At 40.2% G+C, this 25,679-nt stretch overlaps 3 protein-coding genes across 5 annotated transcripts; 1 reads left to right on the forward strand and 2 right to left on the reverse strand.

Moving 5' to 3' along the window:
• Positions 1-42: 42 nt before the first annotated feature.
• Positions 43-5,095, reverse strand: arpc4 (actin related protein 2/3 complex, subunit 4). 3 transcript variants are annotated; one of them, XM_030420222.1, is made up of 8 exons: positions 4,952-4,958; positions 3,929-4,065; positions 3,243-3,333; positions 1,818-1,936; positions 1,578-1,689; positions 1,355-1,450; positions 809-979; positions 43-590 (listed from the first exon to the last, which is right to left on the reverse strand). In XM_030420222.1, exons 3-8 carry the CDS (start codon positions 3,243-3,245, stop codon positions 585-587), a joined length of 507 nt encoding a protein of 168 aa, XP_030276082.1. In that variant the 5' UTR covers positions 3,246-3,333; positions 3,929-4,065; positions 4,952-4,958; the 3' UTR covers positions 43-584. The 3 variants fall into 3 exon arrangements, with proteins under 3 accessions (XP_030276082.1, XP_030276080.1, XP_030276081.1); XM_030420220.1 differs by lacking the exon at positions 3,929-4,065 and having other exon boundaries at positions 4,952-5,095; XM_030420221.1 differs by lacking the exon at positions 3,929-4,065 and having other exon boundaries at positions 3,243-3,329; positions 4,952-4,970.
• Positions 5,096-7,604: 2,509 nt separating this feature from the next.
• LOC115583782 (ras-related protein rab7-like) lies at positions 7,605-15,752 on the reverse strand. Its single transcript, XM_030420962.1, has 6 exons — positions 15,372-15,752; positions 11,085-11,147; positions 9,647-9,773; positions 9,291-9,509; positions 8,065-8,193; positions 7,605-7,933 (listed from the first exon to the last, which is right to left on the reverse strand). Exons 2-6 carry the CDS (start codon positions 11,135-11,137, stop codon positions 7,838-7,840), a joined length of 624 nt encoding a protein of 207 aa, XP_030276822.1. The 5' UTR covers positions 11,138-11,147; positions 15,372-15,752; the 3' UTR covers positions 7,605-7,837.
• A 3,238-nt stretch (positions 15,753-18,990) lies between these two features.
• Positions 18,991-25,302, forward strand: LOC115582641 (fibroleukin). Its single transcript, XM_030418713.1, has 6 exons — positions 18,991-19,805; positions 21,205-21,400; positions 21,754-21,831; positions 21,912-22,024; positions 22,161-22,423; positions 22,607-25,302. The coding sequence occupies exons 1-6, from the start codon at positions 19,533-19,535 to the stop codon at positions 22,947-22,949; spliced, it is 1,266 nt and encodes a 421-aa protein (XP_030274573.1). The 5' UTR covers positions 18,991-19,532; the 3' UTR covers positions 22,950-25,302.
• The last annotated feature ends 377 nt before the right edge of the window (positions 25,303-25,679 follow it).

Here is a 25,679-nt window from a genome sequence, read left to right on the forward strand (position 1 = left end):
TGCTGTTTGTGATTCATAGATACAAAAAAGAAATCACTGAAATACAAAGATAACGTTTTTATTTCTCTTCACTGCCAGCAAGTGTATTTATTTTCATTCTCTCCATTTACAATAGGGTTTACTCTGCATTCTCGCGACAAGAAATGTGCGCCAATTGATTGCCCTCATGGTTTAAAGTCTGTCATGACAAAACAGCTAAATCAAATTCATGTGCATATAATATATATATTAAAAAACATTTAAATTATTTAAAAAAAAATCCATAATACCCTGTGCTCACTAATATTGATTACAAATATCCTTTTAAAAAAGGACCTGCCCTGTCTTATTTTGATGTTCTATAAAGGCAGAAATAAAAGGTCTGGTGTGAATATTTATTATGTACAAGCATCAATATTTTTGAGCAGAGGCATATTTTAAGGTTAAAGGGCGAAAAAAACATTAGCCCGTACATCTTTACTGTACATCTTCTGTTTTTCTCTTGGCTGATCATATTTTGCCTTCTTTCTGTCCTGTGATGTGACGACCCATAGTGACGGCCAACATTGCAAAAGGAATGTATTCCTGGGTTTTCTCTCTCTGTCTCAGAACTGCAAAATGAAACAAAACAATGTCTAAGCTACAGTACATCTACAACACAAACAAGAATAGATCACTTTTTTTGGCAACAGTGTAACTTTAATCACCTCTAAGATTCATAACATTCTAGCCAAGACCAGTATCTAATTAAAATACTTCATTTTTTAATAAAAAATGTTGCTGCATCTATTCGGGCATAAAGAAACAATGCAGAAGAACCACAACTTACATTTTTGAGGAACTCCTCAGCGACGATACGAGCCCTGGCGTTGACAGACAGCTTCATTTCACTGATCTCCTTGTCGATTTCCTCCATGAAATGAATGACAAAGTCCACCAGTTTGTGTTTGTACATCTGCTCCGTGTGGAAGTTGGTGATGAGAAAACTGATGTCATAGCCCTGTGAAACGACAAAAGAGGAGTGTTAACAATGAGATTGTATCTGCGCTGAATATGGTAAACTCAAACTGTTCATAAAGAAGTTGTCTAAACAAATTTTTTCCTGACTATTTGTGGAAAATGTGGCTAAAGGATAACTGGAACATTCAGAGTGCATTCAAGACCTCTCACCATTCTAGGTGTATTAAGGACATTACAAAACATAAATTCCTGCTATATTCTCCTTGCCCCTTGTGCTCTATTATGTTTGCAACATAAAAAGAAGAAGTCATTTACATTTTTACTTGTCAGGATATTTTGGGCTATTTTCCTTGACTAAACTAGTATGTGTGGGAGTCCTGTAAATGTGACAGACCCATTTTCAATGCCCACCTACCTCCACTGGTTTCCTCCTCAGGATGAAGAAGTTCTCTGCTCTCATCATCATGAAACGCATGAACTTATGGCACAGAATCTTCTCAATCTCATCTGCCTGCAGCACCAATGGACAGTCAGGATTACAGATACAGGTCTTATCTTGACATGAATCAGATTAATTACCGGTTGTTGAGCAACCATCTGATTGTATAAGGGTTTAAAACACATAAACATTGACTGACCTGCTTGACAGCGATGCTGACTCTAACAGAGTTGATGGAGCCCTCAATGAGAACTTTCTCTTTGTCATTACGACTGATGATCACAGGCTGGAGGAGAAGCTCTTTACTACTCCTAAAAGTGGGAGAAACACAGAGTTATTTGTTTGTCCATAGGCATTAAAGTGTGAAACTCAGATTTCAAGCACTGCTTAGATTTTACTTGCTCCAAAGTCACACTCAGAGATGCTTTGATAGACTCACCGTACTTCCACCTCTGGCTTGTTGTGTCTCTCCACCACTTGAGAGGAGAAATTCTCCAGGCAGAGGGCGGCCTGCAGAGTAGCGCGCACTGCATTGAGATATGGGCGTAAGGTTGCAGTCTGAGGGGCAGAGAGCGAGAAAGAGTAGATGATTACCATTCATAAAAAGAAGAATGTCTGAATCTGCAGGCAGGTGCAACTGAGAGTGAGAACTCTGTGGATCAACAAGTTTCAAATACACATTTCTCTAAGAAGTGCTCTTGACATGACAAAATGATTAGTTAACTCTGGGTCTACTATATAATAAATCAAGATAATTGAAATGAATGCAGGCAATCTGCACAGGCAGACGTGTCGTGTCGAGCCAGGTTTATATATTTCAAGTTATAATGGCTTGCCATTAAGCTAGGTGTTGTGGAAAGCAAGATTTTGGAAGTTCTATAATACATGTGCAGAGCCGTTTTCTCAATCATGTAACAAAACATCAATGAAATCCTGACAAATATGAATATTAAAATAATTTATAAAAACATACACTACTCAATATTAGTAAGGGATATTGGGATATGGGTGCATATTTGCGTGTGCATTGATACACCATAAAAGTCAAATGAAATGTGTCACACTATTTACAGGGACCAAAAATACTCACACAACACAAACAAAAAATTCACATATGTCACAGTATAAACAAAGTGGAACACTAAAATATCCCAATATCCCTGAATAATTTTGTGTAATGTATCTTTGTCACAACTTCTCAAGAACCAATTTATGGGATCTCTATCAAAATGTTTCTGTAAATTTTACGTTTCAAAAAAAAATCAGACAATTTAATTTCTACTGATGTGTTTTTGTGTCGCCTCACATACACAGTATGAGATGATGGGGTTCAGCTGAGCCTCGTATCTAACCTCACTGTAGCTCAGCCAACAAAATGCAAAACCAATACAATTTCAAAACGTGGTGACAAGTACAGGTACACTGACTAATGCAGCTGTAAGACTTCTCAATGCTTCGGGTGTCTCAATATCATTTTCATTTGGTTCACCAGATGTGTCCTCTCTGTCCATCGTTACATAGCTTCAACTTATAAACTAACTACAACACGACCAGCCTCACACGCTTCCATAAATACTATATTGTGTCCGGCGTCACCAGATATCTATGCACCTGTAAGTACAATGAAGTAGCTAGCTTTCTATCATGTCCGATATTTTTCCTTTTAGCTAAGAGGCTGACAAGCTAACGTTAGCATGCCAGCTAGTTAACTACCTGCTAAACTAGCCTAAAAAAGACTGAAGGGAAACTGTGCTGCGCTGTCAAAACGGACGAGGTGCGGTAACGACTTAATATATATCAGGTCTGATATATGTAACTATTAACCTGCGTCTGTTTATCAGCACAAATGTCAAATTTGTCTTACCATTTCTCTGTGTGATGAGAGGAAGCTAAAGGCGGAAGTAGCTACACTTGTCAGGTCTCTTCCGTGAACATACCGGAAGTCAGCTCTCTGCCTTGAGCACAGAGGACAAAAACATCAGTCTACAACATCACAGCTGAGCAGTAAATGTATTTTAACTACATGATTGATAGCAAATGATATAATGAAAGACAATGCAGAACATTTTCCTTTTTTCACAACAGGATAAAAAGCTCATTGGAAACAGAACCTGCTTTACCCGCTACTACTACTTCAATCAGATTTTGTCTTGTACCTTTTTTTAACTTGATCTTACTTACTATATGTGTGATAAATAAGTGTAAAAATAGTGACTAAAAAAAGTGGTGAACTCAATAATAAGCTTAGGATAATGAGTTTAAATAACTTATCTACCCAAATCTCTCTTACTAGACTTCAGTGTATTTATCCCAATAGATAATTTTATTCACTGTATTCATCTAATTCAACTTCAAAAGAACACACCAAATTCGTGGTGGTGCGGTAGCCTTCTGATGATTATTGATATTAATATTAATATTACCAAAATATTAATATTAATAGTATTCGCCTATTAATCAGTTATTTCAATATATTTAGTTTAAAATCAAGCATGAGTTTTGGTCATTCAAACAACACTGTTAAAAGAAGAAACTTTTGTTCCAACTTACAATGTTGTCAGTCTTTCTACAGTTACAGCTCCGAGACCTTGTACTGGGGCTCTGTACAGTCTGGACTCATGGTTGGATTCGCCGTGTCGGGACACGAACTTCCCACCTCCGCATCTCAATGGCTGTGCGCATGCGTCCTATAGCAAATTATGCTTTTATGTATTTAAACCGCTCAGCCACCGCGGATAAAAGGAATATGAAGGCTCATAATCCCGGTAGATTCACGGGTTTCATAATCACGTCCGATGGTATAAAACACTGAATCAGCGACAGCAATATTTAAGAACACAATCTCTAAACACCTTAAGACATTTTTTTTTCTCGCAAAACCACAACATGTCGTGATGAAGATGATTGATAATATTAATATTGATATGAATAGTTTAGAGATTCATATCAATATTAATATTGTTTGCCTATTAATCAGTCATGTTCTAATTGGTGAGGCAGACTTTAAGCTAGATCAAAGTCATTTAAGCCATAACACGACGAGTATGTGTGTTTTATGTGCACAGATGCAAACATTTACGCAGCCAATGTGTAAAGGCCTTTAGATTGACACGTTATACTTCGGTGCACCCTAGTGATCGCATCAAGAACACAATGAAGATTAACTACATACAGGTGAAGGATGGGGCTCTGGTGCCTACAAGACCTCTCTGGGATTACCAGAAGTCTAACAAAAAGTCTTACTGTTAAGGCGACTTTCAAACCACTTGATGTCATGCATTATTTAAATTTTACCTAAGTGTGTCAACACATTTAAACTGTCAAGACAATCCATTTTCAGTCCCTGAAGAGGGATTTTGCTGCTCAGTATAAATGCTGTCAATTTTAAAATATCATACTATTGACTAAAAACAATGCTGCGAACTCAATAATATGTTTAAGATAATGAGTTATATAACTGTTAATCTAATCATTCTTATTCGACTCTATTCATCCCACTAGATAAGTTATTCATCTTAAAAATAACACACCAACCACATGTCAGTGCGGCAGCTTGCCAGAGCTCATTCTTACCCGACTCGGCTCCAACGGTAACCCGAATTCTGTGTGTCTAACATGCTGAGTAACTCCGTTGTGAAGCGACACACTAAACACAGACTAGAGTTCAGTGTGGGCAACACACTAAGTTACACAGGTATGCAGGGACCATCGCACACACCGAACCTGGATCAGTTTGGACCAACCGAGCCTCTGAGCCTCCAGCTCGCTACACATTCATAGAGAATTCCACAGTTATTTAAAGGGCTCCAGTGGAGACCTCGTCTCACTGATGGTGCCAATAGTTTTTTTTTTCGGTTGAAAATATTATGGCTGACACACTCTCCCAACCAAAACTCACTCGCATGTCACTTTTCAGATTTGAAATCTCTTTACTTTTGAAATATTCGGCCTCAATTTGGCCAAAATATAACCTTAAAAGAATTCTGACAACCAATCCAGTGAATGTGCATTTTTTAAAATCAAAGTTTCATCTCGTTTAGTCTTAAGCTCTGAATATTCTTTATGTCATTTTTTTGCGAAAACACAACATGTCGTGATGATGCTGATTGTTAATATTAACATGAATATTATAACCCTATCAAGCATGTATGTTCTGATTAGTGAGGCGGACTATAAGCTAAATCAAAGTCATCGAAGCCATAACTCATAACATCTGTTTAATGTGTACAGATACAGACATGTACACAGCCGTGTACGTTGGACTTTGGTGCCCCCTAGTGATACCATCAACAACAAAATGAAGATGTTGCACGTACAGGTAAAGGAAACAGCTGTGGTGCCTACAAGACTTAGAAAATTAGCAAAAGTCTAAGAAAAAGCGTTACTGTGACGGATTTGATCTCATGCAGAGTATTTTTATGTTAACCAAGTGTGTCAACACACTAAGGGTCTCAAGACAAACACTTTTCAGCACCTGAAGAGTGATTTTGTGGCTCAGTGGAAATGGTGTTAAAGTATCAAACTTGGGACTAAAAACAAATGAATGAATGAATAAATGTGTAATGTTAATTTGGGACTTAAAAAATGGGTTGAATAATATGTTGAAGATAATGAATAAAATAACTTATCTACCTACGGTATGCTAAATAAAAAGGGAAACTGTATGAACATTTCACATGGAGCTGTAACACTATCTGACCCTCCCTCTGAGCAATAAGGAATCATTATTTTTTACAGGTAATGATGAGCATTGTTTCAGGTTGATTCGTAGATTATAGGAACATTTGAACGTAATGAGTAAACCTTGTTTTCAGGCACAGTGCTAGCATGCAAACGGCAGTAGATCTGTCTGCAATACTGCCGTTTCTTCGCATTCTGTTGATAATTTTGGTTCTTTTTTTAATGTTTTAAACTAAAATTCTTCTAAGAAATTAAAAAAAAAAAAAAAAAAAATCAAACCAGACAGAAATTGAGACATGTAATTGGAGACCATTGATATATTCAAGAGTTTTATTATTTGACGTTCCAATTTTTCTTTGACAACATCATTGGCATCGCAGTGATTTTTTTCTATAAGGAGAAAGAGTAATACCAGGGCAAAAAGTTGGATCTTTTCTTTAAATGGAAAGAGAGACCATCCATTTCAGTTCAATCCAGTCCATCAGCCATTTTACCTTCACCATCTATACACTGTAATGCACAATCCGTTAAAAATATTAAGTACTTAGCCAACCTGAGCTACAAGCAGATAGAGAGAACAGCAATAACAAAGACATGACAGAAGACACGTGTATGGCGTGTTGGTGACACATATTGTAATTCCATAGCATTGAAAGATGTCTGATGAAGGACATAACACATACAGCAGTAATAGTAGCAGTACAAGTAATGTTACATAAAAGGCAAATATTAATATATCAAGGAATTAATCCATGTTGTACACTGTGACTGCATTATCAGCGTTTACTTAATGTCTACCTACGAGCATTTCTTCTGCAGTGTGAGGCAGTTCTAAACCTTTTTTTTTTTAATACATACAACCTTGAAGGGAAAAGGCAGTACAATCACCAAAGTGTTCAACAGATTCTTATGGGATATTGACGGTGAAAACAGAGTGAGGAGGCATAATTTGAAGCTCACCAAAAGGCGTGCGGTTAGCAGAAGTTGCCCAAAATCAGTCATCCCTATTTAACATTTAAAGGCAAACACATAAAAACAGAAAAGTGCAAAAAAACAAGTGTTTCAGATTGGCTAAAAAAAATAACACCAGCCAATTAAAATATCTAATATATATATATATATATATATATATATATATATATATATATATATATATATATATATATATATATATATATATATATATATATATATATATATATATATATATATATATATATATATAGTTCAACTTGATTATTTGTTAGGCAAAAGAAAGCTAAGACAAAACAGAAAGAGAGAATAAGATACTTGGGATGCTGACATTAGCCAACATCATCTCACGTTACAGAGCATTGGCCAGTCCATCCAGAGGTCCCATTTGCACTCTTTGAACATGGCTCCATCTTGCCCCCTTGGTGTGAGAGTCAGGGGCCTCAGTCAGAAAAAATGGGTGGGCGGGGCAGGTGATCACTCACTATTGAGTCAGAGGGCCGTAAGGTCAGAAGGGGTGTCATTCTTCTCTCGTGTGATCTTTGGGCACTGGATTTGTCGGCGTATTTTTTTCTGACAGTACGCTAGTGTATTAATGTGTCTACTAAGTGGGGATGGGGTGGGGGGGTATATCCATGTGCAGCGTACTGTGTGATGGGGGTGTGTTGATGGAATGAACAGTGGCGTGAAGGAGGAAGACCAGTAGGGAAGTCCTTTCCCTGGGAACAAGGTGCAGGTGATGTAATTGGTGTCGGGGTGTGTTTTTTTTTTCAGAAAGCCAAGAGAGAAGATGGTCCAAGTTGTCCCTTAGCAGCTGCAGCTTTCTGCTGATGGTTTAGCTCTGTCGTTCCTATCCAGTTTTATGGGCTCTGGGAATTCATTATACAGCTCCACCTCTGTCTCCTGGCAGGCATCGAAAGAGAGAAAATAATCAGTAAAGAAGATGATGTAATATACTTATAACAAAGAGATATACTAATAACAGCACACATCTCCATTGTCTTTCATTTTTCATTTCAGCATCTGTTACTCACTTGTTTGAGGGCGTTGCGTGCAATTGTCTGGAATGCCTGTTCTACGTTAATGGCTTCTTTGGCGCTGGTCTCAAAGTAGGGGATGTTGTTCTTACTCTGACACCAAGCCTGAGCCCTTTTGGTGGTTACCTGTGTATATGAATCGGAGAAAGTTCGTTTATATGGTAAGCTGAGATGTATGGTCTCCAACAACCATCTCCATATTGTAACAACATCAGTATTGTTAAACTAAATGTTATTTCATGAGTTACTTTTCTTTAAATAAAGTGGGTCAAGATCATCATACAACATACAAAACATTAGGTCAAAACAATGCAGAAAGTTTGAGGTAGATTTGAAGCTCCAATGTCCATCCTATGGATTGTGACATACAGGGTTGTCTGGGTGGTTAAGAAGCATGCTGGCCAAAAGCTTGCCTGTGGATTTATACCCTCCCCCTTAATTAGGAGACCCTCCACAGCACGGAGCATGGCTCCCCACTCTGACATGGAGTAGGAAGGGGTAGAGTTCAGATTGGAATTGGGTGTACATAATAGCAATGTCCCTTTTTATTTATTGCGTGCCTAATCCCTGTCATTCTCTCTGTCTTTATCGCTACAGATACAGACACATCAGCTCCCTAAAGACTGTTATGCAGAAGAGTGCTAGATGGTTCTTTGATCTCTTTCTACTCTAATACTGTGAGAGAAATTACTCACAATTCACAGCATTTAAATGTTAGCAGCTAGAATGGGTTAAAAGTCCAAAATGGGCAAAAAAGAAGGAGAAACGCTGGCAAGTCTGACAGTTTACAATGTGCATGTAAAGCACCTTACAACACCACTCTTTAGGGATCTATATAACTGTGAGCCTTGCTACTGAATCTTGCATTTTGATCAAGTGGCTCTGTAAGTCCTCATGCAGCAGTATGAGCCTGTGTCCACTTGACCTTCGGCTCTTGTGCTGATTATAACAGGGATGTCAACTTAAGCCTTGAGGGCTCAGACCTTCTCCAGCACAGCAGCAGGCAGTGTGTGCTCAGTGGCATTCAAAGCCCAATACCCATAAGTCTAGCAAAACATGCATATCAGAAAAAACAACGCAACTGAAACATGTCCAGTATAGACAGTCTGTCAGGATGGACCCTGGATATTAGCCTTGGTGTCAGACAGATCTGACATTTGAATGAAGGATGGGTAATGATTTAAAATGAGGTCATCACAGAGGAATTATCCACTGATACCAACCTGTCTATTCTCTAAGTCGATCTTGTTGCCTAGCACGACAAATGGGAAGTTCTCAGGATCTCGAGGGCTGGCCTGGATCAGAAACTCATCCCTCCAGCTGTCGAGTGTCTTGAAGGTGTTGGGTGCAGTCACGTCAAACACCAGCACACAGCAGTCTGCTCCACGGTAGAAGGCCACGCCCAAAGACTGGAACCTTTCCTGGCCAGCTGTGTCCCAGATCTACACAACCACAAGAGACAAAATGTTTAGTGACTGGACGAGATTACAGAACAGAGGAGGACACAAGCGCAAATGCTTGAACAATTAACTGCTAAATTCACTAAGATGGAACCTTTCCAGTTTTATTCATGCTGTACCTGCATTGTAACAAGCCGGTCGTCCACCATAACCTCCTTGGTCAGGAAGTCTGCTCCTATTGTCGCTTTGTACTGGTTGCTAAACTTCTTGTTGACATACTGGTTCATTAGGGAGGTCTTTCCAACACTGGCAGATACAAGACAACAACAGACCACAGGGTTAATGATACTGTAGAGCAGGAGCAAAATTAAAAAGGGTGAGGGGTGAGTTGAGTGACATGCGGATCTAATCAAGGCGTTAACAATTTTTTCCATTTAATGTGTCTCGGCCAGCTATCTCGTCTCAAAAAGCCACAAACTCAACAAAAAAGCATTACGGATGGATTAAAGGCTAACTGATCAAACACCCCTGCAGTACCTTTGTAAGTCTGTGTAGAAATAGACACTTATGATCTTTACCCCTGTGATACTAAAGGGACTGAGATTGGCTGTTATTTTTTTTGTTTGTTTTACATATTAAGTGACAGTAAATTCAATCCGATACCTTCACAGCTGAACCACTGCATGATCTGCATGGCTCCGGTAGGTGTGGAGATGAGCAAATGGTTTTTCATTCATTAATTAATTTGAATTATTTTATTGATAACTGTTAGCGACCTAGATGAACTGCTTTTGTAACCAATCAGCTAAAGAGCTATTTTTCTTCTTATTTTACTTTTGGCAGTTAGCAAATTGCTTCAGGTGCATTACCATCACACAGCAGGCTGAAGGACTTTGACCTCATGACACAAGAAACTATGCAGCACTTGAAATTCAAGCATAAATGGGGCCTAATATTGTGAGAAATAGATACTGTCTGTGATTTTGGTTATTGTAGTTTCATGTTCCCTTCTCTTTGTCTGTAGGGCAACAGTTCAGTTAAAGTGATCAGATTTTCTGACTCTGACGGTTTTACAACATTGAATGTTTCATGCATCTATGATTTTTTTTTTTTTTTTTTAAACCAAGGTGGTGTAAAAGCAGGCCTTCGTTGCAATGCTACTGCAGCATCTTGGTCTATCATTGTTACTGGTGCAGGAAATCATTTAAAATATTGTTTTTCCCCAATGTTACCCAGCTCTGGTATCTATTGTCACAATACCTCAAAGGCTATAAAACATCAAGTGCCCTTAAAATAGTCTTTGACAATCATGTGCAGTAGTTTGGTAGCGATAAAGTCTAACTGGGCCTGCAGATAAAAAGCATGGATGAAAAACAGCTGGGCTGTATTTAAGGGGCAGAGCTCTGCCTGGATACAGCTTATGACAGCGTAGCAACTCCTGCCAACAAGGAAATAACACTAATAATTATAATCTCCAATGGTTCAACTCAAAAGAAAAATAATACCTTGGCATTTAGGATTTTTCCCGCTAGACTATTTTTAGAGCAGACTGACAGATGAGTTCCTGCACTGCTGCTTTTGACATGTGAGGGAGAAATATGTCAAGTTCTGACTCACCCAGAATCTCCTAGGATGATCACTTTCAAGAGCACTTTCTTCCTGGATGTCATTTTTCACCAGCTGAAAGAAAAACAAAATGTTTAGCAAATATAGAGACGATGTCAACAATGCTGTCCTAACATCTTCACTGCCAGTCCCCAGCTTCATAATGTTCAGGGACAAAACAGTCAATACGAAGGTAAATCTGTTTCTATGCACACAGGCCCCTTGGAAGACATTAGTCGGCAAATTTGTGTGTAGAGTTTCATAGCCCTGGACCAATCAGGTTTGAATGCCATTCATTTTAGTCATGTGCTTTCTAAGCTGTTAGGCAAATCACGAGGAACACATCATTCTTTCTCTTTCTCTACTCGCACCACAGGAAGTTACCTCCCAGAGGACTGACTCCTTCTCCACATTACAAGTCCAAACCGAGTGATACTCGAGCCTTTGTTTGCTGACTTTGCTGTTACTAGGCAGACAACCCACTTCAGCACAGTTACTGTATATATTTACAGCCCTACTGTCTATTTTTTCATATGCACACCCAAGTGTATCACATTTTTAATAAATAGAAAAATAAACAACAAACACATTGTGGAAGGCTTTTAAATCTAATTTTGTATTTAAATACATTGTTGGCAAATATTGTAAACGTTCTAGTGTTCCCAAAAAAGCAACAATAAGCTTGTCAGTCAGAGATGTTTCTTAAGCAAGAACTGTAATTCAGAATTGGGCAATCTTTCATTTCTAAACACTCCAATACAGTTGTGAGCAATAACGTGCATTGTTTCCTCCAAGACTGGTTAAAATGAGTAAGATCTGAGATATTGCCCAACACATGAACAAATGAGGACATCCTTTAGTGTTCCCCGCTAGCTGATGTGATTAATTCTAAAACTATCTGAACTGCCGTCAGGAGATGTTGCATTTAAACATGTTTCCAAAAAAGTGAGGAAGCACACATTTTGAAAACGAAGGCACATTGAGATTCTACTGGTTAAAATAATAGTTTTTTGTGTCGAATGTATATTATTTTCAGTACATTTCATTGAAATCATAAAAAACATCCGACAGATTGCTTTCAACTGCCCAATGGAAGATCCACTGACACTTGGCCCTTAGCATGTGGTCATTTCTATTAAAAAATCTTCCTGATCACCATCGTTCAAGACTAGGAATGAGATAGTGGCAAGTTCAGTATTACCCAAATGTTCCAGGATTGTTTTAATGTCCAATAAAATATAATTCACTTTCATAGAAGGAACTCAAAATAAAATAAAATAATAATAATAATAATAATAAAATAATCAGTGGGACAGTAAAATAAACACAAAATAACTGCGCTCCAGACCTAAGGGGGTTATCTTTAAACCATATCCATGCACAAATAGGCAGAAAAGACCAAAATAAACTTGGATTTTATAAGAGGCTGCTTTATCTTTTTTCACACATTTGTCTTATCTATGCCAAGTAAACAGTCGGGCACAATACAATTTCTACTGAAGGTCTGCATACTCTCACTGAGAATGGCAGCAATTATAGAGCAAATCAATACTCACATTTTTGCAAAATTTTCCATCAAAAAGATGAAAAACAACAGCAGACCGACTAACTGTTGAAGTAAGTCAAAATCCTGAAACTAAGGCTATGAAACACTTCAGTTCCCATCAGGAGCTAAAAGTACTTGCATTCTTATATAAACCAAACACAGCACTCAAGTGATTGCCATACTGTGAAGCACAGAGTTGCTGACAGAAACATTAACAACAGGTCAACACAGGCATGGTCAGAACATAGTCACATGACTGCAGAAGAAACTCAACTCAGATCTTTAACCTTTGACAAACAGCAGAGTTAGACATTGATTGCAAAATGGCAGACTATTATCTCCGACAGGCAGTTCAGTCGGAAATCAGGTGAGTGCCTCTCACTAGCAACAGCTTGTTGGTATTAAACAGGACTCCAAAATTTACTGGCAGATTTCACTAATACTAGTTCAACCACTTTGCTGACAAACAATATAAATCTTAATATAGATCACATGTACTCTAGAAAGTCATATGTTTTGTTTAAATTGTCTTTAAAAAAGGTATATGTATATGCAATCATTTGTTATGTCTAGACATATGCTTGCCATTATTCTGTGTAAGAAAGAAATGAGTGCTGCTTGTTTGGCAAATGTGTCATGAGCTACTTAGTCTTTTTATTACCTAATTTAGCATTAAAATGTTCACACAGTCTGATATTTCAAAGTAGCTTTGCAGAGAGAGCTGGTACTGAAATATATATTTTTCTCTCCTGATGAACTACACTTGATCCAGATCTTTCACACAGTATTTCATACCACGGATGTTAGTTTGAGTTTGATGTATTACTGCTACATCAGATAAGAAATATTGTGGCAACACAGAAAATTAACATTTGCATTCTTAATTAATTCTGTCTTAGTTACACTTGTTAGCATAATTGTGAGGATTCGAATTATTTCTAATCCACTTTCTTTGATTTACTATCCCTCTATTTTACATTAATATGAACCAAGAGGATGACCAGGCCAGTACCTGTATTATCTAGGAAAATATAACTATTCCATTACTACACAAGTTGATCCAGAACTGCCTGGTCAAACCGGTCATGTGTTCGACAAACATAGAAGTCCCTTCTGCTCGTAAATCAGTGCCACAAGCAGCTGGAATTCACAGATCACCTCTGATATAGATTATGCATGCACACCCACAGACACAAACCATCCTTGGCCTAAATATAGACTTGAGACACTGAGTTCAGATGTTTCTCAATGCTCAAACAAATGCGTCATTAAATTGGGCCATCGATATGTTTCCTGGTTAGGTATGCTACGTGCACCTTGGTAAATGCCCATGTGATAAATAGAGGGTTTAAGGCTGAAAACAAGAAAAAAAACACACACACACTGTGATATCACTATACAACAGCATTAGAAAGTATTGTTAAATCATCATGTGCCATGGAATAATGCTTTCAAAAGGAATATTTTCCCTATCGCAACAGAGCTGCATGTTTTTTAATCCTCTGGTTTTGTACTGCAGTATGCTTATCACATACTTGAATATCAAATATTGTTAAATATTGCTTTCCACATGAGGCTATAAACAAATCTTCACACAACTATAAAACACAAAGGATCTCAAGAACAGCAGAACAAACCGGACGGTACACTGACTGTGCAGTGTTAAATTAGACGCAGCTGTGTATGCTACAATGCCATCTGCAAACAAAACTTTCAGACACTTTAAACATAACCATCCCATCAGCTGTCCTGAACAACTTTATTCAAAGAATGAGCCAATTTATACAAACATATGGGACACATTGTACAACTCTCAAATTAGAGCTAATCCCGACCACTAGGCAAGTACTTGAGTAAAACTGGAGTACGGCGTAACTTGAGACGGGCTGTTATCCATGCAGGAAAAGTTGCCAACTACTGCAATGAATCACTAAAAACAGAAGCACAGCGCTGGAACAGCTTTCGTTCTGCAAACTCTGAATTTTATGCAATTATTTAATTTAAAAACCCTTGAAGAAAAATTAAACACAAAGTTAGATGTCAATGTCAGACTACGTTAGTATGTGTACAACTTGGATAAAAAAGAAAAAAAAAAGAAATAAGGGACTTTATTGTACGCATGGCTGTAGGATTCAGGTTACACTTCATCCCTGTAAGCGTTTTGGCACAAGTAATGGGCGTTGTAGCCACATCAGACCATTAACTTAAGTAACTATGATCGTGTACCTGCGTGACCTGTGAGTCACAGCTGAACTGAAAACAGAAAAACAAAAGGACAAGTCTGCCTGGCAACACCACGGTAGAGTTACAGGAAATTTCTCCCAAACGACATGTTGACAGAGGACATTTATAAACCTGACACCATCGAGACATGTTAATTAAACCCACCTTGACATCTGATTGATAAACCATCAGAAACTGGTAGTTTTGAGGTGAGAGGCTGAGGGCGCCCCGTACCCCCTCCTTCTCTGTATGCACACACGCCAGTTAAAAACCCAACATTTAGACATATGATTACTGTCATGCTTTTGAGATGCTTTGTTCGACCGACGGACGGAGCTCGTCCCTTGGTTCCCCTTCCTTGCTGGAGTCGACCACAGGCCGGCCTTGTTTTTGCCAACCAGCTTCTCGAAAAACATTGCACCACCATTACATTAGCCGTTGCAGCGTTGGCGTTAATGGGACTCAGGAGAAAATGATGAGTGAGCAAATATTATACATGTGAACAGACGGTCGTCTTCTCAGTAACTTACTTTCAAGCTGTGACACACCGGAGCGGCGACTTCTTGAAGGGAACCGACCTGGCTGCGAGCTAACTAGCTGTTATTGTTCAGGACAGTTAGCGTTAGTGGCTAACTAGGCGTTACGGTAGCTAGCTAGCTAGCTCGCTGGCACTGAACTCGTTAGCTAGCGTTGATTTAGCAGAACCTCGATTCAAATGTATGTAAAATGTATCCCCCTCTGCGTGAAAACGTACAAAGACTGTGTCGTAATTTGACGAGGCGGATTATCAACAACTGGTGTGTAAAATTGGCACTTTGCTTGAACGCTATCCTGCCAGCGAGCTAACTGTCTGCTACCCCCAGCTTCTCTGTTCCCCTTTCACTTCCTCCTCCAAAACAACGCCTGCGTCCTACGTCAGACGCAGCGGACTAATAAATCCCGCCCACTTTTGACTTTTTGATGGTAATCATAGACTAATTGAGTTAAATTCAAACTTTATTACTGACTCAGGGTCAAAATGAAAAGACTGAGATATAAACATGCACGTGAGTATAACTGTACTAATGTATGCATAACTGCAGTTGGTAGGCTGAAGTACTAAACCTCATGTTTTGTAAAAACATGATGATTTCATTCTCAGAGCGGGCAAATTGATTTATACTTGAGATTTCTTGAAACTACTTGGCCTCCACAAACATTTCACTTGCTCTACACATCATATGAGTCCCTTAGGTAATATTCTCAAGGCACCATTACAGGCTCCACGAAGCATTTTTGACGTTTTACAACATGTGTAAAGAAAATCACGATTATTTCTGCAGAAATAAATTGAATTTTGCACCTTAGTAGATAGAGCAAGTGTAACCACCAAATATGGATATAGGCTGTTCAGACTCAGCCACAGTTTTCAGGGGTTTGTTATTAATGCAACATTTAAAGAGGAATCCATGTTAAGACGTAAATAGACTATCATGTTCTCAAGATCACAAAAGATTTACATCAGGGGTTCTCTACATGTGGATTTCAAAGGTGTTTTACCGCAATTTAGTATTTTTTAACACTTGGGAGACTCTCAAAAGACAGAATAAGGACAAAAAGTATGGTTGAAATCAAAGAAAAAGAGGCTGAGATATCCATCATTTTTAGTCTCTATGGGTCAACTTTCACAAATGCTGGTATATATGATTCCTATAATGCAACTGCCTCCTAAATGCCCACAAACTCAGTTTGTGCTCAAATTGCGACTTAATTAGGGTAATTTTTTTGGAGCCTTGTCACCTCTCTGATGTCCTTTACTCCTTGGATTACCTTTTGTGGGGGAATGGGCAACTAGATCACTGCTCTCTGGCATTTCACTCTCAACACCAGAGATTCTAAAAACAAGACGATATGTTAGATTTGATGGTCCATGCTGGTCAGTTGTAGTGAAAAGGCAAAGCAATGTGGATCCACCACTAGAGGACAGTGGCAACCCACTTTGAATGGATGAACCAAAGTGAACTGGTGTTCCCAGACTTTAACCCACATTTATTTTTTGGACCTTAGCGAAGGAGCACTCTGTGGTGTTGACATTGTGCTGAGAAAGGTCGAAGAAAGGTGAGTGGTCTGTTTCTGTGATACTTCAAAGACCATCTTTGTGCGCTGAACACAAAACCACAATGTTGCAGAAACATGCTAAGATGAGAATGCAGGTCAGCATTTACAGTCTGTCTGTAGACTGTTGGTGAGTGTGTATGTGTGTGTGTGTGTGTGTGTGTGTGTGTGTGTGCGTGAGTGTGCGTGTCTGTCTGTGTGTATATGTGTGACTAGAACTTTCTACCTGTCCACCTGTCTCATGAAAACACATTTGTATTCATCCAGAAAAAAACTTTTATTCATAGTTTATAATGATAACATCTGGGTGATATGGATATAATAACATCTGATTATGTGACATTACAATGAGACAAAGGTTAATGCCCTTATGCAATACATACTGTAAACTCAAAACCTAGTGCTATATACAGGCATAGAAATATCATTTCTGGTCAGTGAGAGCGACATTTTCAGATTTGTACACTGTAAATCTAAAAAGTTGACTTTACTTTAAAAACGTCAGGAAACAAATGACCCAAGACTTACCAATTAAAGTACACTAGTACGTTGAAGTTGTACGAGCTAAAAAGTTTGAACAAGTTGAAAAAATTAGTCTACTTCACATAATAATTTTGAGGTAACCAGTCTCCTCGATCTTTTTCAAGTAAGATGATAAGATCAAGTAAGACTTTGTCAGATTTTACAGGGTATAACATAACATACGTAACATAACAAAAGTATACGTCTAAAATTGTACAGATATCCATTTTCTGAACTACACTTTGAGGTTTTTAAGAAAAGTGCTCACCCTTAATAAGTTTCCATTTATTCAGATGAGACTAAATAAACTGATCTGAATCAGCTCACAATTGTCACAACTTTATATCTCAGGTTTATCAGTTGCTTTACTTCAGCATTATTTACCGGTGAATGTGTGCTGTAATACCTTGCACATCCTACATAAGACATAAGAGTTTGATTCTTTTTTTTAAGGTAACTTTTTAAACTCCTGACCACAGGAACCTGATATAATAACATAATTTAAGAACGTTGGCTCATCTTCATAACTTTTTTCAGTTGATTGATGAATAAATACAAAATAAAACAACCTCAGCTTGACTGTGGCATCAGGAGACATCTTCTTGTTTACCATATTGTCAGCGTTACACTGATTATTTATCTTCCTTAACATCTTCATTTTAATTAAACACTGCCTAATCTTTTTTTTTAAAGAACACATAGATGATATTGGATCATCAGAACAACAGCTTCACATTATGAAATTATTATTCCCTTCATCAAGGAGGTTGTGTTTTCACCTGTTGGTTGGTTTGTCAGCAGGATTACACAAAAACTACCGAACAGATTTCCGACAGTCGACCCCATTAAGTGTTGGTCCAATCCAGGATTTATTTTTCTTATATTTTTTAAAGATTGCGAGTCAGAGTGGGTTTTTTTTACATTTAGTTTAATTTCTTAATAATGCACAGATATTCATTTTAAAAAACAGACGTATCTAGCTGAATTACATAAAGTCTGAATTACAGGGAACTGTTGGGCCTTGAGGGAGGTATGCACATTACGGACTGCCACTCTAGTTCCTGAATGATCCTCACTGAGATGTGCTCCATGTTCATGTGTAAGTGTGTCTCTGTGTGTGTGTTTGTGCTCCTTGTTAGTGGGAGTTTGGACCTCCAGGATCCTGATGACTGCTGTTTATATAGGAATTCCTGCCGTCTTGCTCCTATTGAATGTCGAGTCTTTATGGCCTCTTAGGAACTCAGTTTGTCAACACAAACAGTGCAACACAAAAGGAGGCGAGTGACAAAATGGTACACAGTAGAGAGGAAGCTGCATACTTTAGGCATCTGCTGCGTTTTCATCTCTTCAAACATTGCCACGAATGCTCGTTGATGGGCCAGGGTTGGACGAGGTTGAATTCTGGCTAGAATGAGTATAATAATGAAAACAGTCAATCTAGCATGCACATACTCTGTGAGGCACAGAGGCTCTTGTCACTGCATCCAAAAAAGTCAATTAATCTGTGGAAAAACAGTTTATATGTGCGTAATGTGAAATTGCAGATGGATTCAAGACAGAGCAGGATTTTTATTCACATTCTGGGTGCATGTGTTTGTGTGTGAACATGCACCTCTGTGTGTGGGAGTCTAAGAGAGAGAGAGAATGAGATGAGTTAAGGAGATGGACAGATTGTGTGTGTGTGTGAGTGTGTGCATCAGGGGGTGGGTGCATTAGTGCGTGTCAGACAGCAAAGAGTGCCGCAGTTATCTAGGAATCTGAGCCAAAGCAACCTCACTAACAGAGAGAGAGAGCTCAAGAGAAAGAAGAGGACCGGGAGATGAACTGAGGGGGAAAGAAGAGAAGAAGAGGAAGAGGATGAACGAAGACCAAAGCGTGGAAAAGAAGACAGACGTGGGCAAAAGGAAGATCTGAACAGAAACGTCAGGTCAGACAATTTCCACCTGGAGAGGCAGGAAAGAAAAGGAAAACCAACTTGTGACTTTGAGGAAGGAGGCTGCCCTGGACAAAAAGGTGGACCACTGCACACAAGTTTAAGACAAAGGTCAGGACAAGCCTGTGTTCCCGCATTTCCCATGATTCCATTCAGCTCTCTCGGTTTGCTCCCCCTGCTATCACTGTGTGTGGGAGCGCTGCTGTCCTCAGATGCATCTCCGTCCTGCACACAACCTCCTTGCAGGGACAGTCTTGTGGCTGCACCCATCCAGCATGCCACAGGAGCAGGAGTGGGGGCCTGTGAGGGTCAAACTGGGATAGGAGCCTGCAGGATGGGGGTCTCACTTCCAGCCATCTCAGATGTTCCTCGGAGGGTGGAGCAGAGGAACAATTACCCCCAGGTTCAGCCCAAAGTAAGTGACAGTGGTGGGCAGCCTTGTGCTGAATTTTTGCTGTAATCTTTAACGACTATTCTAAGAAAAGTACTTTCAATCAGATATTTCTAAGCCACGGTTCAGAAACATTGAAAGACAAGTTGAAGCAGAGCTGAACCCTTGTCTATTCATGCCAGGGAGGCTGAGCAGCATATTATCAGGCTCAGGTCAGCAGGTCCTTCCCCGTGGGACAGTCAGCACACTAAACTTGGCACCACTTAACAGCCACAGAGCAATGACAGTCAGCAATCAAAGGAGGGATAAAATTAGGTCTGCTTTAAAAATGTCCTCATCATATGGTTGTAATGAGCTCATGCAGCAACAGGTGTGTAAGGGACGTGATTACAAAGGCTGATGTAAGTGTAAGAGACGGATTGAGTGTGACATGAAACGTGCCACTGAGTTTTGTGTGTGGATTAGCCTCAGAGCCTCAGAGGTGTCATCTATGGACGCGCAATTATGCACACACACAGCCTCATTTACTTTGGCACTATTTTAAATGTCAACGACATTTATAGTCATACCATTTGCTTGGCTAATAAAGAGGACTTGGCCGTTTTTATTCACTCACGATGCTGCAACTCACAATAAACTTCACTATAGATTATTCTGCCGATTATTTTCATGATTACTCGATTCATCACGATTTCCCAGAGCCAAAAATGACCAATGACCGAAATTGCTTCTTTTGTCCCAGCATCAGTCCGAAATCCAAAGATTCTTCATTTGCCAGCATAAATGACAAAGACAAGCAACAAATATTTACATTTAAGAAGCTGGGATGAGCACATTTTTGACATTTTTGCTTGAAAAATGAGTGAAGAAATTGATGGATTATCAAAATAGTTGGCAAATAATTTTCTTGCTATCTTCCTATCAATTTAAGTGTGTTTACACATCCTGTGGAGTACTGCTGCATATGTGAAAAAAGTAGTATGAAGCCTTTTGTGGCTCTAAAGGAAGCTGCATGTAATAGGATGAGTAATCTCAAGTGTAGTCACTCAGTGGCTACGTTGCATTGTGGGTAATGTAGGCGCCATGTTGTGAAAAGGAAGAAGAATGTGAGGAATTTATGGATTTTGATCATCCGTCAACGATGAGTTGAACAGTGTCATGGAAGTTCAACGCTAGACCACAAGGCTGCACAAGGCAATTTAGCCTCTGAGTGACATCACTGGAAGCAGTTTATCAGATTGTATGAAGCTTCCTCTGGAGCCATAAAACACATTCGCCTACGTTTTTTCACATCTGCAGTAGTACTCCCCAAATTCTGCAAACCAACTTTAACGGGAAAATTAGTGGAATTGCCCTTTAACTGTAGCAGCTAAGTGTGACGCAGTTTCTTATCAAGAAGTACCTGTGAGCACTGTCTTTGCAGACTGGAGGTGTCAAAGAGCGTCTGGTTCAGTTGCAGCGCTGCATGCGCTCTCTCCAGGAAACAGGAGGCCCCTGGAGTCACGGGAGCCAGGAGAGCAACTCTCTTGGGGCCATTCTGGCACTGATGGCAGCTGTACTGACAGAGTGTGACCTCCACTGTCACAGCCAGGCCCTTGGGGCGATGGCCAAACGTCTGGGTGAGTAGTGCACATTTATATTCCCCACCTCGGCAACACACACACACACAAATGCCAGCACAGTCACTCCCCCACACATAGTAAACAGAACCTCAATGAGGCCTGCTAAGTGTCCGTCATAGGTGAGTGCATAGGAATTTAACTGCACTGAGAAGGATGAGAAAAGCTCACTGTACATGCACACACGGGACACACGTACTGTATCGCTCCCGATGTGGAGAAGCTTGAAAAAAGAGCCGTCGTACAAACTGGAACCCCTCTGTGTCGTATAGGGAGACAAAGCTTCTATTTCCAGCTGCTGACAACAGTGTGATGTGTCGGACTGATAACCTGATCTGTCTCTGGGTTGACAGAGAGTGCAGCCGTGGGAAGAGAGGGGGAGAAAGACCTGATGCTTTTCCTGAAGAGCATCACACAACATCCACCCACAGGTAAAGGCACTGAGGCTGATAACGTGACTGATTAACGACAAGTCAATAGTAAATAAATGTTGTGTGTGTGTGGTTCTTAGTCGCCCCCTTGGAGAGGTTACATCCTCAGGACTGTGCAGAGATTTACAAGCTTGGGATCAAAGAGAATGGAATCTACACCATCCAGCCTGACCTGCACAAAGCGGCACTGGAGGTATTTCAGATTCACCACACTCATAAAACACACAGACGGACCCCCACCCCACTCCTCTTGATTTAGAGATGTCTGTGCTATCTGTGGATCACTCAAATCTCGGCTTTATAATATCAAAGTCTTTGTTTTGGCTCAGGCTAAATGTGACATGGAGACGGTGGGCGGTGGATGGACGGTGATCCAGAATCGGCAGGACGGTTCGCTGGACTTCAACAGGACATGGCAGGAATACCGGGAGGGCTTTGGCAGTCCACAGGGAGAGCATTGGCTGGGGAACGCAGCGCTCAACGCCCTCACCTCCACTGGTCAACACCAGCTACGCATCGAGCTGGAGGACTGGCACCAGCAGAAGCGCCAAGCTACCTACAACAACTTCAAAGTGGCCTCAGAGGCACAAAGGTGCAGCACAGACACACAATTTCTGCAAGAGCTATTCAAGATATTAATGTTCCTGAAAACATTGTAAAACTAGAGTATTAAGTGTTAAGTGCCTTTCTATTGCACATCCATGACTACAGAGAGGCTTACAGTTAAAGTTCAGAGAGAAATGTTCGTCTCACATGGTGTTTCTCATACTCCCAGGTACCGTCTAACAGCGCGGGAGTACTCTGGTGATGCAGGCAACGGCCTGAGCTACAGCAAACGTTACAACCACGACGGCAGATCCTTCAGCACCGCTGACCGAGACCACGACCGCTACACAGCTGGGAACTGTGGTCAGTACTACGGTGCAGGCTGGTGGTTTGATGCCTGCCTGGCAGCTAACCTGAATGGACGGTATTACCGTGGGCGCTACAGTGGGGTGACCAACGGTATCTACTGGGGCACATGGTACATCCTGACAGATGGACGAACTGGAGAACGCTACTCCTTCAAGAGGGTGGAGATGAAGACAAGGCCCAGGAACTTTGTAGGGGCATCCTAAAGGAACAGGTGTTGTAGTTCAATAATCATTATGTCAACCACAGTTTTGAATCGTCTTTCTGTGCTGACATCACTCGACTTAGAGCAGGGTTCTTGTCACTGAGCAGTTACATGCAGATGGCAGCTAATAGATTAAAGAAATAACTATAGCCTACAAAAATAATGTCTAAACATGCACTATCACTCCGTATTACAATATTCTTTGTCTATTCAAAGGTCTAGTGTGTAGGATTTGGAGGATTTAGGGACTAAAATCTAACATTTTATTCATAATTATGTTTTTTATTTATAAGTAATACATAATTATCAATTTCCTTGATCCAGTCTGGAACCTCCCAAACGTCTCTAGACTCTATTTAGGGCTAAAAAAATCTGGACAACCGCGATTGTCATCACGTCAGTGATGTCACAATAGTCAAGGAGAGACATCCCAGAGCAGATGACGGTGTCACCAAGCAACGGTAAACAACCCTAGCCATCGAGGCTAATAATGACGTGATCACGTGATCATGTGACCTTGCAAATCCAACTACCTTGCAAGATAATCCAGAGAGAGCATATCGTGTTTTTCACGTGTTTAGCAGCCACTGTAGAGGAGAGTTAGATGAGGGGTATTCATTTGGTTGCAGTCTACAACCTCACCACTAGATGCCACCATATCCTACACACTGGACTTTAAAAGGGGTTTCTCTAAAAGAAATAGATATTCATAACACTGCTTTTAGAAGGTTTTGCTGTAATACATTTCTAGAATTTTTATTGTTCATTAAGAATAACATTCTGTGGTACTTTTACTTTGTATTTACTCGGATGCCTGCTGAGGCATGCGTCTTCCTGCGATCATTGTTCACACATAGTTCAAACTCAACCCAAACTGTTCATAAAAGTGATCCTACAAGAATGCATGGATTATGCCCAAACCTCAGAGTTGGTATGTGTCAAAACCTGTCTCCTCGACCTCTGTGAACGACCAAAATACAAGCTGTCTGCAACGGTTCACACATATTTTAGGTCAGATGATGTATTGGGAGCAAATGTCTGACTTTCTGGAGATAAGAGGTCATCGTGACTGTTGGCTGATACACATCTCCTCAAATTCAAGCTTTATCACCACATTGTTCATGCGACAGCGAGCTGATAGGGACTTTTACATCCATATCTGTCTCGTCACAGGCCTCCAACTGTATTATTAGAGAGCTTTACCCAAAATCTCAGTCTGACACTAAACAGACAGAAGCCCAGTTCTGGACAAGCTGTTTTTCTCACCTTACCTTGCTCAAAACCTTAAGCCTGACACACTGCTGCTGACCGTTAGGAGCTTTACACTGTCATCATACCACGAAACCGCCCTCCACCCACTACTATCAAGACAAACACACACACACTCAGCCTCACCTGCTTTTTGGAGTTGGCGTCAGGCGGGCGGCTCCCTCTCTGGCTGTGCTTCACAAAGGCTTTTCTGGGAGTTTAGAGTTGGTGTGTGAGTGCTGAGTTTGTGTGTGTGTGTGTGCGTGTGTGTTGGTGGGTGGTCAGTGAGTGTGTGTAAATGGCTGCATCTATTTTAGCAGTGTTCACGATGAGCTGTCAGTCTCTCCAACAACCAGGGTGTCTAATATTAACCAGTGTGTGTGGGGGGGGGGGCGCTGCAAACACACAGACAGTACTGACACACACACTGGGATGTGCCTGCATCACACACACACACACACACACACACACACACACGTAGAGGAGACTCTCTGCAGACAAGAAGCTTCATGATGTGCTTGACTTCATTAAAACAAGCACACATAAGAAATAAAATAGCTCACTTAACAGTTTGATCATGCCGCCTTAATTATTGGTATGCAGCAGCCACAGGCTCCTTTTTCCCTTTTCTCTGTCGTACATGCTTGCACACACACGCACACACACATACACACACACACACACACACACAGTTAACAATATGTAATCAAAATTAATCACCCATATAAGCTATTATACATCTCAGCTTTCTCATTTGATTTGGTGTCTGTGTGTCTATGTTTTTGTGTGGTGTTACTGGAGAAAAAAAAAAGAAAAGAAAAAACAAGGTTAAAAGGCAAAAAGGCTCTATTTTCTGCCCCCTGGTGGCTCCTGACCAGATTGGAGAGTCCGAGTAAAGCTTCATTTAAGCTGGAGATAGTGGGTAAAATCTGCAGAGGGTCTATTTAAAATGAAACCTGTGAAGATGAATTATGTGGTCTAAATCAAGTTTCTGTCTCTGAGGAATATTCTTAAAAGGTGCTTGATAATGGTGAACCCTCAAAATGAAGCTCAATGCCCAAAACGAGACATATATTACTCATTTGAAAATAAATCACTACGACCTACTTTTTGTCATTTTCTACTCGTCTTTACTCTCCTCTTAGTCTTTCATTCGCCTAAATTAATATCCACTCAAAATGAAAATAGAATCCATTTGTCATTCTGCCGTTACTTTAAATATCAATGAGTGCTCTTGTCTTTCCTCCTCTCCTCCTCTCTGCATCCATCAGTCTTGTTGACATGGGAGGAACAGAGACCCAGGGTTGTGTCACCACAGTATCCTGGCACCGTGTCTGGAGTGGGGTGATAGTGGTGGTGCTGCAGGGCGAGAGGGCAACCGGCAGCCTCTGCTGCCCCAGGGCCGGAAGCCAAGCCTGGGCAGCGGTTAGCCAGAACATCCCTCTGAGAAACCCTGCAAAGCTCTGAGGGAAGTTCCCCCGTG

Source organism: Sparus aurata, chromosome 6 (genome assembly GCF_900880675.1).
Source record: "Sparus aurata chromosome 6, fSpaAur1.1, whole genome shotgun sequence".
Classification (NCBI taxonomy): Eukaryota; Metazoa; Chordata; class Actinopteri; order Spariformes; family Sparidae; genus Sparus; species Sparus aurata.

What these genes read in the sequence shown, in the direction of transcription:
- arpc4 (XM_030420220.1), bottom strand. Translation starts at nt 4,995, where the DNA reads ATGTTAGACACACAGAATTCGGGTTACCGTTGGAGCCGAGTCGG. An exon ending in TCTCATCACACAGAGAAATG is followed by an intron (nt 1,937 to 3,242) that starts GTAAGACAAATT and finishes TCTGCCCCTCAG; the next exon opens with ACTGCAACCTTACGCCCATA. An exon ending in TGAGGAGGAAACCAGTGGAG is followed by an intron (nt 980 to 1,354) that starts GTAGGTGGGCAT and finishes GTCGTTTCACAG; the next exon opens with GGCTATGACATCAGTTTTCT.
- LOC115583782 (XM_030420962.1), bottom strand. Translation starts at nt 11,137, where the DNA reads ATGACATCCAGGAAGAAAGTGCTCTTGAAAGTGATCATCCTAGGAGAT. An exon ending in ATCATCCTAGGAGATTCTGG is followed by an intron (nt 9,774 to 11,084) that starts GTGAGTCAGAAC and finishes TGTATCTGCCAG; the next exon opens with TGTTGGAAAGACCTCCCTAA. An exon ending in TCGACTTAGAGAATAGACAG is followed by an intron (nt 8,194 to 9,290) that starts GTTGGTATCAGT and finishes TCATATACACAG; the next exon opens with GTAACCACCAAAAGGGCTCA.
- LOC115582641 (XM_030418713.1), top strand. Translation starts at nt 19,533, where the DNA reads ATGATTCCATTCAGCTCTCTCGGTTTGCTCCCCCTGCTATCACTGTGT. An exon ending in GGCGATGGCCAAACGTCTGG is followed by an intron (nt 21,401 to 21,753) that starts GTGAGTAGTGCA and finishes CTGGGTTGACAG; the next exon opens with AGAGTGCAGCCGTGGGAAGA. An exon ending in CACACAACATCCACCCACAG is followed by an intron (nt 21,832 to 21,911) that starts GTAAAGGCACTG and finishes TGTGGTTCTTAG; the next exon opens with TCGCCCCCTTGGAGAGGTTA.